At 33.0% G+C, this 12688-nt stretch overlaps 1 protein-coding gene and 1 pseudogene across 1 annotated transcript; both read left to right on the top strand.

Annotated features, from left to right (window-relative positions):
• The first annotated feature begins 1203 nt into the window (after positions 1 to 1203).
• Positions 1204 to 2504, top strand: LOC121807004 (dehydrin ERD14-like). Its single transcript, XM_042207190.1, has 2 exons — positions 1204 to 1573; positions 2023 to 2504. The coding sequence occupies exons 1-2, from the start codon at positions 1370 to 1372 to the stop codon at positions 2359 to 2361; spliced, it is 543 nt and encodes a 180-aa protein (XP_042063124.1). The 5' UTR covers positions 1204 to 1369; the 3' UTR covers positions 2362 to 2504.
• A 4617-nt stretch (positions 2505 to 7121) lies between these two features.
• Positions 7122 to 12289, top strand: LOC121806849 (annotated as a pseudogene).
• The last annotated feature ends 399 nt before the right edge of the window (positions 12290 to 12688 follow it).

The raw sequence follows: 12688 nt of genomic DNA, 5'->3' as shown, positions 1-12688 counted from the left end.
TATTTGGGAGTCATTCCTTGTATTTGATCTAAGAACAAATTGAGTGTCGATAATACAATTTAGTTGGTATGTTTGTCTATTTTATAAATCGAAAATTCGAGTCATCGTACTTGAAACAAGACCATTAGTAATCTTCTATGCAAAGGAAAAAAAACATCAAACAAATGAAGTATTGACCACCTTGAATCTAAGGACTACTACATTACATATTGTGTATTTTAATCAATTTTAGATACAAAACAAACGATTTAATAATATAATGCATTAATACTATCCGAATTATACAAGTAGCCTACCTAGTTAATAAATTTCAGTTTTTTCATTTAATATTAATTTGGGCTATAAATTGTCAAATAAAAAACTGTTGGGCCTATGGTTGTGTTGGTTCACGTTGTTTGATTTCAAGAACTGTGCCCTGTTAACAAACTTACTAATCTAATTTTGATACTGGGCTTGTAATCAAATTTGGGTTTTCAACTATATCAAGTTTATGGCAAATTTTAGTTATTAACAAAATTTCTCCAAATTCACATAAAGATGCGGCGAAGCCCTTCCAAGTTAAAATAAATAAATAAATTAGTATTTAGATGATTTCAGTATTTCACCCAATTTTTTCAATTATTTACGTATAAAAACATTATCTCAAATTTCAAACATGAAAATACTTGTATCGTAAACAATTTTGTGCTTTCATACCTAATCCAAACTAATGAGTCACCTCTTTTCATCATTGATATCTCACTATCAAAAGCCTAACTAGGAGTATTGTTTTTGAGCAATCCTATTCCTATCTAATCACGAATTCTCCACAACTACGTATCAAGAAAAATTGCTGCGCCGCACACGAATACTCCTCTGGCATCATTCACAAAATAAAAAATATTTAATCCAAGTCGTGGACCCTCACGCAACAGCTGGTGCCGACGTGTCAGCTTGTTAGTGGACGCTGCTCACATTCTCTATTACTCTACATTCTTCTTTTCTGGTTGTATTTCACTGTTGTTGACAAGTGTTTTCTTTTTTCAGACTTCATTTAGGCTCTCCTACTTTATGGATAATTCTTTTTTTTAGGAATGGTGATTGATATAAAAATGCACATTTGTAAGTCGTAAAAATAGATCGGGAAAGGAAGGGAAGAATATAATGGTTACAAATGGGACATTTGTAAGTCGCAAAAATAAATTATATTTTAAATATTACTAATAAATCACCGCCGATTTCAACCTATAAATAACCGCCATCCTTTCCCCACTTTAAAATCAAACATTCCCAACTTCCAAAATTTCAATCCAGCAGATTTCCACGTTTAGTTTCTCAACTAAATTCGACTCTGTATAAGCTCGATCCTTTAATTTGGTAGAAAATATTAATGGCGGATCAGTACAAGCACGATGAGCCGTCCGCCCCTAAGGCTGGCGATCGCGGGTTGTTCGATTTCGTGGGGAAGAAAGAGGAGGGCGAGGCGGTCGCCGGAGAATTTGATCAGAAAGTTAAGGTTTCGGAGGAAGATTCGAAGAAGCATCAAACCCTTGGAGAGAAGCTTCAGCGATCAAACAGCTCCTCCAGTAGCTCTGTCAGTTTCCCTCCATTTCCTAATTTCTTTCTTAATTACTCTCTCTTTTTATACTGCGATTAATCCCCTCTTTTATTTGAAAAACAAAATCACTAAGCGTTTTAATTACTAACGAAGATTTTTCTATTTTTATATGAAAAAAATAGTCTTATTTTATTTAAACTAATTTTAGGAGTGATAAAATATATAAGTATTTAGTTAAGTGTGAATATATGTATAATAAAATATAGTAGTAGTACTGTACATGAAGTCAATTAAATTAATATTTATCTAACTCTCGAAGTTATGAACAGACTAAGTATCACTTTTTTTATTTTTTTTTTATCATTATACTATTAGTTTGATTTTTTTTTATTTAAAGTTCATCTTTCTCAGAGATAGACAATATATTCCGAATATGGAAAATGAAAAATTAATATAATTATGTGTTATTTGATTGATGATTGCAGTCGGGTGAGGAAGAAATAGGGGAAGATGGAGAAAAGAAGAAGAAAAAGAAGGATAAAAATAAGTGTGATGACAACAAAGCAGCTCAAGAGGGTGAAGAGAAGAAAGGGTTGCTAGATAAGCTCAAGGAGAAGCTTCCCGGCGGGAAGAAAGTGGAGGAGGTGGCTACACCACCGCCGACTCCGGCGGCCACGGCCGAGTGTGCCACCACTCCAGCGGCGGAGGAAAAGGAGAATAAAGGGTTCTTGGATAAGATCAAGGACAAAATCCCAGGCTACTCCAAGACTGATGATGAAAAGGAGAAGGAGAAGGAGAAGGAAAAGGAAGCTGTTTGCAACTAAATAATTAAAATAATAAATATTAATAGTGTTTTGTATATGTTGTTCATGTTTAATTTGCGATTGTGATTATTATTTTGTGATGTTGTTTGGTTTGTTAATGGTGTCAGGTATATTATGAAAACTGGTATTGTTTGGTTTGTTAATGGTGTCAAGTATGTTATGGAAAATAGCACTACTCCATATTCTATCAAAATTATATACTCCATAATTAATTAATGATTCAAGTGCCATATCTATTTTTCTAATGTTTCAACCAATACAAGTGGTTTCTTTTCATTATTTGGGAGTTATTTCATTTAATCTAAGACTATATTTATCTGCAATTAATGTTTTGAATAAAATATTTGTCAACTAATAAATTTATGTGATTTATACAATAATTCATCGGTTGATAGAAGAAATGGAGAATGAGACAACATGATATGTGGTTGCTTTCCTACTGACCTAATTGGTTGAAGTGAGAGAATGGTCATTTCTCTATTTTTTAAAAATTTAAAAATATGATATGGTACAGAGTACAGACCATGGTCACCGATAATCCTAGCCTAAGAACATCATTCAATAAACAAATCAAATATTGAGGTTAAGTGCAATTCAATTGATATGATATTTTTTTATACTATTTTATAGGTTGAAGTTTGAATTACCACATATAAAAATAAGACCATTATTAATCTTTTTTTAGAAATTAAGAAAAACAAACTGTGTATTGAACTTAAAAAATCTAAGGACTATCACATATTATTGCACATACTAATAAATCTAGATACAAAACTAACGATTTAATAACATACGCATACAGTGTATTTCAGTTTTCCCATACAATATTAATTTCATAGTTTGTCAAATAAAAAACATTTTGGCCCATTTGTTGTGTTGGATCGCGTTTTTAAATTTCAAGGACTGGGCCCAATTAACATACTCCGCAAATCACTAATCTAATGGAGCACTACTATTAAACTGGGTTAACAGGATTAAATCTTATAGTTATATGCATTATAATCAAAATTTGGGTTTCAACTACAAAGTTTAAGGAAAATTTTAATCATTACCGCCCGCCCTTCCCGTTGGCGCCCACCAACTGCCGTCCCACACGACGGTGGGACGGGACGGCTCCCTATTGTGGGTGTTCTAAGCTCTTTAAGTTAAAAAAATGATTTGCGGGATGGCTCCCTGTTGTGAATGCTCTAAGCACTTCAAGTTGAAAATTTTATTTTTTATTTATATAATGTTAGCCCAATTTTCAGTTATTTACGTGAATTGTACTGTAAGAGCTCTTATCATAACATTAAAACAGATAAAAAAAATACTAGTATCTCAAAATTTTAAATATAAAATTTGAAATAAAGAATTGAGTAATTAGAATTTTAAGTGTAATAAAAGAATATTTAATAAAAGCATGTTTAACTAACTCTAATATCTTATTAAACAATTTAAATTATTAATTAAAATTAAGAATCGTGTAAATAGTTTCTGACGGGCCGAAAAAAAGTTTATGTAGCATGGAATGGAACAAAGGTAGTAGTAGCTTTTATCGAAACAATTTTCTGCATAAGTCTATGCACCAAACCAATCAATCACCTCTTTTCATAAATGCATTATAATATCTTTCACTATCATTGCCTAACTAACCATTAGTACTATTTACTCCTCCCTCCATTTTAAAGCAGTTGAATCACTTATTTTTTTCATATATTTTAGAAATGTATTTAACTAAATAGTTAAAGTGAGAAAAGAGCAAAGAAAGAAGACTTTTCTACTTTAATCTCTCCCTAACTTTATTTTTTTTTCACTTCAGCTCCCTCCAACTCATAGAAAAATGTCACTTGGATTTCTTTTATTTTCAATTTCCATATATATAGGCTCTTCTCTGCTTTATGGCTAATTAATTGATAGTATGAGTATAAAGAGGTGATACTTACGTACAAAATGTTACTAACTGAATAGTACTCTCTCCATAGCTTCACCCTAAACCCTAAATTAATTAATATTATAAAGAGGTAACAGTTAAGCATGAAATATCCCATTCAAAAATCAAAATGGTCATATTTTTGAGTGGCACTTTTAGATGGAATTGTTGAGTAAAGTAAAATAGAGTACTCTTAAAAGTTAAAAGTTAGTCGACTATTTTAATAAAGAAAGAGAAGAGAAATTATTTATTCCAAAAGTAGAAAATGGTCATTTTAATTGGGACAAATAATAATAATAATAATAACAATAATAATAAGTGGCCATTTTGTTTTTTGAATGAAACGGATAGAGTAATAAATACTAACAAACCGTGGTTGACAAATCGTACCATAAATTAGATTGCTATTGGGTCGACTTGTTACTGCTATAGTTTGTCAAGCTCAAACCAATTACGAATCAGTCTTATTAATGTTGACAAGATATGATAACTATACAATAACGATAAAAACTCGATAATATATGATAACGATATAAAACAATTTGAAAATCATGGACTCTACCTGAATAATAAAAGAAGGAAAGAAATTAAGGAATTACCGACCTACGGAATAGGTGATTGAATAGAGAATGAGAGTTTTTGGACTATTTGCAAAAATGTCATTTTGGAGGGAAACATGGCTATTGGTCAAAAAATCAAAGATAAAAATTGTTGGACATTGCCATTATCCAATAATAAAATGTAGAGAAGTTGACTACGCAGAGAAGTTTTAAACCTATGTGATCTAATTTTTTTTCATATATTTATCGCGAGTTTGTTTAATTGTTTATTTCACACTATTAATAAAATAATTTTAAAAATTGTTGATTAAGATGAGTTTGTAGACATGAATCTATTTTTAAATTTTATTTATATTTAAAATAAAAAAGGTCTCATTACATGTTTATTTGTCAAAGATTAATAGATAAATTAGTCCCGTTTCGTAAAAGGGAAAGATTTTAGGAAAAAATTGACTAATTTTGTACTCGATGGTCCACGAAAAATAATCTCATTTTGCCATTTTGGATGTCCATAAAAAATAATCTCATTTCTTAAAATATAAAGATTCTCTCTCATATTTTTTCCACTTATTCTATCATTTTTCATACTTTAATCACTTTTTCTCTCTATCTCTTTTACTTAACCACTTTTCTCTACTCATCTCTCTTAGTTTACCCATTTTTTCACCATGTTTTTTATTTTACCAATTTCTTATTAAAACTCATGTTGTCCATAAATACGATCAAGGGCTATAAAAGTACTCCCTCCATCTCTCTAAAATTGACAAAATTGTATATGACACAGTGTTTAATATGTAATTAGTAAAATAAGAATGACGTAGGAAAAAATAAAAGAGATGGGAAAAAAAAAGGTAAAAGAGAGGGGGGAAAATAGTGGAAGTAGGATTAGTGGATTGAAAGGTTCATGTTATTACTAGTTCAAAACTTTCTTAATTTAAACTTTGTCGAATTTTTGGGGACGGTCCAAGCTGAAAAACTAGTTTATTTATTGGGACAAAGGGAGTATAAAATTAAGGATGCTCACCAATTTGGTAGGTTAATTTTAATCCAACTAAATATGGAAACGGGCGGGCTAAAAGACTAACATAGATAGGCTAGATATTTATCTTGCATATCAAAAATAAGTTTCGTCAGAATAAATTATACAATGAAAAGTCTCATTTCTTTATGACAAATGTTTTGAGGAATGTGAATTGAATAAAATAGTAAAAGAGTCATACTTTTATAAGTATATTAATTTTGTAATGAAAGGTTAATGAGATGAGTTAGTGGAAAGTCAAATGAAACTCTATTGACCGACATGCCAAAATGGAAAAACGAACTAAGTAACACCAAATCCAAATGGAAGGGGTATTATCGCAACAAAATATAACTACTAATCGAACCCACCCTTAATGAACTAGGTTCATGGGACCGAGTGTTATTGGGCTACATCTATATTGTCTTATGGGGCAACTTCATTTTTCAAAATCAAAACCATTTGTATTTTGATCATTGATATATAGAGAAACCATTATAATATGAAGTAGATTCAAGAGCCCAGCCCAGATTCTACATGCCAATAAGCCATTAAGAGCCCAGCGCAGATTGTAATGTAAAATGTAGATTTTGTATTATTTTATTTCTTTCATACTCAATATTATTGCAAATTATGTGAACCATACAAAATTATACTACAATTCATAATCATGTCTAATAAATTACCCTAGCTTAAATTGCAATTAATTCTCATATTTGCCAGATTTTGGTCAGAAAAAATTGTTCTTTTCTTTTACAACAAGAAATTTAAAAAAATCTAAATATCAATATGAACGCAAATTATTGTGGTAGTAAAAAAAATATATGAACTATATATCAATGACATTATACTACTTACAATAAAATATGGAAAATTATCAGGAAAATAATGATTTTTGGTGTTTGTGATCCAGTTTTAAAAATCCACCGTAAAATATGAATTTATCTTGTGTGGCATTCCAAAAATTTCACAAAAATATCACATGTAAATTTAATAATTTTCTTAATATATTTAACAAATAACACAACCATGTCATCAATTTGAAACACGTGTCACCAAATAAAAAAATGCAGTATTATGAGTGAGAAATCAGAATATTTCAAAAATTTGATAAAATATTAAAATTTATAAATTTTTAAAACTGAATATTAAAATTTATAAATTTTTTAAACTGAATATTAAAATTAAAGGACACATTGAATTAATTAAGAGTAAATAAAAATAAAAAGATCAAGAAAAAGAAAAAGCAGCTCCCAAAAACCGGTTTGACCAATTAAAATGAGCTAGGGCACAGCTTTTGGGCTACGGAGCACGCAGCAAAATCGTCGTGAGCTAAGCAAAGAAGAAACGAAGCCGGAGAAGAAGGATTATCCCTTTACCATCTCATCCTTCCGTACATAAATACGTACACGTACACTTCGTCAAGGTATTACATGTGTGTATTATGTGTATTTTGCGGATCCGTTCCTCCTGTTTTCACCAACAAAACCTTAGCTGATTCTCGCTGTTATTTCCAGTTTTTTGATTCACTTGCTACTTGAATTTAGTTTGTCAGTTTCGCGTTTTTGTTTATGTAATTTTAATGAGATGATGTAATTTGTGTTTTCTGGATTTGGTAGAGCATGGATCGGTACCAGAAGGTGGAGAAGCCAAAGTTGGAGACGCCCATCGACGAGAATGAAATTCGGATTACAAGCCAGGGCAGGATGCGGAGCTACATCACTTACGCCATGACTCTGCTTCAGGTATGAATTTGCTGTACTGTTTGTGGTAGTGTATTGGTTCGTGAATTTATGTATCCGCACTGCTTTTATTGTTAATGAAGTGATGTTATTTAGCGTGTAGTTTCAGTCTTAACTATTGCGGTATGCATTTGTTTATGTAAGTTTTGTTAGACTAGTAGTGTATGTTTTTTTTGTACTTATTAAGTAAATGCTTCAAAACTGGTTATATGATTCTTAAGTAGATTTTGTTACGATTTAAATTCAGTGATGAATAATATACTTCAGCTTGTGGTGTATATATATGAAATTTCGAACATATATTTTTGTAGTATCTTGATCTTTTCTACTATAGCTTTTTCTATTATGTAGTGAAATCCATGTATTTGCCAATTGTGTGAATGCCTTTATACAGACCGCTTTGAAGGAAAGATACATAGAAAGGATTTCCTGGGACAAATTATCTTGTTACATGGAGTAATGATGTTATATTTAGTACTATAAGCTGTTCTGTGTGGGATTTTATACTCTCCTGCACTTTTGTTGTCTTGTTGACATGATTATTCACATACTTTGTCATTTCTCGTAACACTCAATGTTTGGATCTATGCCCATAGTTTCATACAGAGGCTGATATATTTCATTTACTATGTGGTAACTGTAGGAAAAGGGCTCAGATGAAGTAGTATTCAAGGCAATGGGCAGAGCCATCAATAAAACTGTCACAATTGTGGAGTTAATCAAGGTCTCCTTAGCTGATGTTTTTTCATGGTTTTCCTTAACTGTTTTTTCTTTATTGCTGATGGTGGTCTGAATTTATGGTAGCTTTCTTAATTCAGAGGAGAATTGTTGGTCTTCACCAAATTACATCAATTCAGTCCACTGATATCACTGACACATGGGAACCTCTGGAGGAAGGCCTCCAAATGTAAGTTTACTTCAGATGTTTTACAATTTAGGAGTTCAAAATAATATTTCCTATCCTTAGATCATCACAGTGAAGCATCCATATATTACTGGACTAATTGACACTGTTTACTGATCATACAGTCTGGAAACAACAAGGAAAGTGTCAATGGTCACTATTACTCTCTCCAAAAAGGACTTGGATCTGAATAATGTTGGGTGAGTAGCACCTACTATATGTTTATGTTGACTTGATCTTTATGTTGTTTTATTTTATACTTTGAGGTGCTATCTGATTTTTAGCAACTTGATAGATTTGCTTCAAAATTATGGATATCTAAAAGATAATTTCTAAACCATTATTTTATCCTGTTTTAATTCATGGAAGTTGTTTTTGATAATTGTCTGTTATGTGCAACAGGTATCAACCCCCCATACCAGCTGACCAGGTGAAGGTGTCAACAGAGCTCGAATATGAAGGAGGAGGTGTGGCATTTTGTCATTTAGTCTTGTCCGGTACCTTTTAGTTTGACGACAAAGCTTATATTTGCAATATTCTTACTATGTAGAGGGGTCACCTATGGGCCGTGGAAGAGGCAGAGGTGGTAGAGGGAGGGGAAGGCCTAGAGGTGGTCCTGCTGGTATTACTGCTGAAACCTTTTCTTTCTTGTTTTTAGATAAAATGTTCGCATTTTCTCCGTATACGTGCCAAAATTTTAATTCCGTATTTAAATTCCATATATAAGATGTGAATTTGTTTGTTGGGAAGTGCTAGTGTCTGTCCTAGTGCTAGTCCACTATTGTGCAGTGGGATGTCCTAGTGACATGATAGAAGGTGTTTTTGGGAAGTCCTAATGCTACTCCGTAGGAAGTCCTCCCTATCTTGGATGCTCTAGTATTTTCCCGTGAAAATAATTAAAGAAGAAAATAATGCATAAATAATTTTGAAGGCTTAAAAAGCCGCCGCATCACTTGTGCTGATATGGCGTCGGAAGCAGCGGCCGAGACGGCGGCGAAGCCTAGAGGCGGTAAGCTTTGTACCATCTGCAACGCCAAGCGAGCCGCCCTCAAGCGCCCTAAAACCCTCGAACAAGTAAACTCTCTTGCAATAATCCTCAATTTAATTCTCAAACCATTACTGAATTAACATGCCCTTCTTCCTCTCTGCAATAGATATGCAAAGACTGTTTCTACGCAGTTCTAGAAGACGAAATTCACAGAGTGATTGTGGATAATCACCTCTTCAAGCGCGGCGAGCGCGTCCTATTGGAGCTTCTGGAGGAAAAGGTGCAGAAAATTTGCTCTCCTCTTCTATTTTTGCCCTAATTTAGATTGCATTCGGTTGGTACTAATTGGATTGTGTTTCGGCAGATTCAACTGTGCTTGCATATGTGATGTCCGAATTGAATCGCAGACACGATTACGGGCTCGATCTTTTCTTGCTTTCGGTTGATGAAGGCATTACTGGATACAGAGATGATTCACTTGAAACTGTTAAAAGAAATGAAATTCAGGTGTGGTGTATCACCAATTGCTTTGCTTGCAGGATTTATTCTCTTTCATTTCTGGTGTTGAAGTTTTGTTTTCGTTTTCTATGCCGATTTAAGGATTTAGGGTTTAGCTTTGCAATGTGTCTGTTTGAAATTAAAGCTATAGGCTTATGAGGTTAAGGAGAGTCAGCTAGAGAACTGGTTTTCCTCTCACATTTTCAATAATTCTGTAATGTCTAATTGATTGATGCGTTTTATATGCTTTCAGTATGGAATTCCTCTTAAAGTTATCTCGTATAAAGACTTATATGGGTGGACGATGGATGAGATTGTGAAGCTGATAGGTCTCAAGAACAACTGCACCTTTTGTGGTGTTTTTCGTCGCCAGGTAACAAGAATGATGAAACTAGGAGACTGAAAAGAACATAACTTTAGTTTCGATTAAACAACTTCTACGATTAAAATCCTCACATAGGTTACTTAGTTATCCAAATCTAACAATGGTGATCCTGCTTCTGTTTAAGGCTCTCGACCGGGGTGCTTCTCTTTTAAAAGTGGACAAGATAGTTACAGGGCATAATGCAGATGACATTGCTGAGACAGTTCTACTAAACATATTGAGAGGCGACATTGCAAGGTAATATATGCTAAGAGATTGAAAGTAAGACTAAAGTTGGCACTTTTGTGCTCCTTCATTTTCTTTGTCAGCTTGATCATTGGAAACTCCTTGTTAAAATGGCAGGCTGAGTAGATGTACTTCTATTATTACGGGTGAAGATGGGCCTATTCCAAGATGCAAGCCTTTTAAGTACACCTATGAGAAGCAAATTGTGATATATCCTTTTTGAATTAGAAAGTTTTATGCTTTCTTTTCATTGTTGATTGTATGCTTGTAGCAGCCGTTTTATTAGCAATCGTGTCCCCTTAACATACTTTTTTACGTATGCATACTTCAAGCGGTTGGATTACTTCTCAACTGAGTGTACGTATTCATTGCACATTTCCTCGCTTATTTACTGGTTTCTTGTTTGGTCATTGATACTCTCTTAGTACCTAGTGACTTTCCTTTAAGCCCACTTGTCTTCCCTTATACGTGCTTTGATCATCATTACGTTATAATTTGAATTGCAGGCATATACTCTCCCAATGCTTATCGTGGCTTTACTCGAGAATTCATTAAAGATTTGGAGAGGATCAGGTCCTACAATCTGTCCTGATATTGGTGTTGTCTTTGGCACAATATTTTTTTTTGGTGTAACATTGCTTTCCATGGTTGTCATTTTAGGCCAAGAGCTATACTCGACATCATAAAATCTGGTGAAGATTTTAGAATAGCAACCCATACAAAAATGCCAGAGCAGGGAAACTGTGAAAGGTGTGGTTACATCTCCAGCCAGGTAAGAGTGTAACTTGCTTTGCCTTCGGTTTAATCTTTAGAAGAGCACATATCTCAAACAAATTCTACTCCCTTCGTCCCATTCAACGTGAAGCATTTCCATTTTTGCACAAAATTTTGTACTCCTACAATTTTGTTTGCTATGTTAAGTGGATAGAGATTAAAGTAGGGAGTCATGATTTCATTTTTAGAAAAGTGTCGTTTTGAGTGAGACATCCTACAAAAGAAAGTGTGTCGCTTTGAACGAGACAGAGGAATTATATTACTCCTATTTATCTAGTTGTGGTCGTATTTGATCATTTTACTCGACTATTCTGCATTGAATTTACTTTAATCCTAGGCATGCTATACTTTTAATTAAAAAGTACGATGTATATAACCCTCAACACTTACCTTTCTTTGGCATATTCTACATTTGCTTTTCGATGGTCTCTACTTGAGGCGCTAATAACTGCAGTTAAGCTCATCATCTTCAACCCGTAACATGTCACCCTACAGAAGATTGTGAGCGTTCAAAGTTTCTTACACGTCTTATAAATGCAGAAATGGTGTAAAGCTTGCGTTCTACTCGATGGACTTAACCGAGGTTTGCCTAAGCAAGGTATTGGTCGGGCCCGAGGCTTGGATGCCGAGCGGAACAAGGATTCGAGAGAAACTGATGGAACACAGAGTTTGCAGAGCAAGCAATGTGGATCACTTGACTTCTGATTCAGTGGTGCAGTTTGGTATGTTTGAAATTCCCTACTTACTGTTTATAATGCGAAACATATTCATTTGGGTATTCCTGTGTATTTTCTGTATTAACAAAACTATTTAGGATTCTTTGGGTTAATGAAATTTTGGTTTAGCTTTAAGAAAACATGTATACCATCTTTTTCTTCTTCTGTCTACTTTCTTTATTATTAAAAGAATGACTGTTTTCTTCTTACTGAGTATATTTTCACTTTGGCATTTATGGCAATTGCTTCACCATTACATTCGCTTGAATTTGTGCCGTTTTAAAGATTGTTACAAATGTTGCTTTATGTCTTTTTGGTTATAGATGAATATTAAAATTACATAATACTATAACTAAAGACACTAACAAAATTGCCAAATTGCTTTTTTAGGATAAATACAAAATTGCATTAGATTAAATTACTAAAATCCTATAAATTTAAAATAAAAACTTTTCGGAATCAAGAAATTCAAATTGTTCTGTATTAGTTTAAAATGTAATATCTCTAAAAATTAAACACGAAGCTGGATAATTAAAACACCACTCGACAAGGATGAACACATACTTTAAATTAAAAGACAAAGGTCAAATTTAGATTCTCATTGTTCT

The sequence above is a fragment of the Salvia splendens genome, chromosome 6, assembly GCF_004379255.2.
Source record: "Salvia splendens isolate huo1 chromosome 6, SspV2, whole genome shotgun sequence".
Classification (NCBI taxonomy): Eukaryota; Viridiplantae; Streptophyta; class Magnoliopsida; order Lamiales; family Lamiaceae; genus Salvia; species Salvia splendens.
The sequence above is the reverse complement of the archived record's forward strand: the minus strand, read 5'-3'. Positions and strand labels throughout refer to the sequence as shown.

Excerpts from the sequence above, each read along its gene's own strand:
- LOC121807004 (XM_042207190.1), top strand. The coding sequence starts at position 1,370 with ATGGCGGATCAGTACAAGCACGATGAGCCGTCCGCCCCTAAGGCTGGC. Across the intron at positions 1,574-2,022 it reads ACAGCTCCTCCAGTAGCTCT|TCGGGTGAGGAAGAAATAGG; the intron begins GTCAGTTTCCCT and ends TGATGATTGCAG.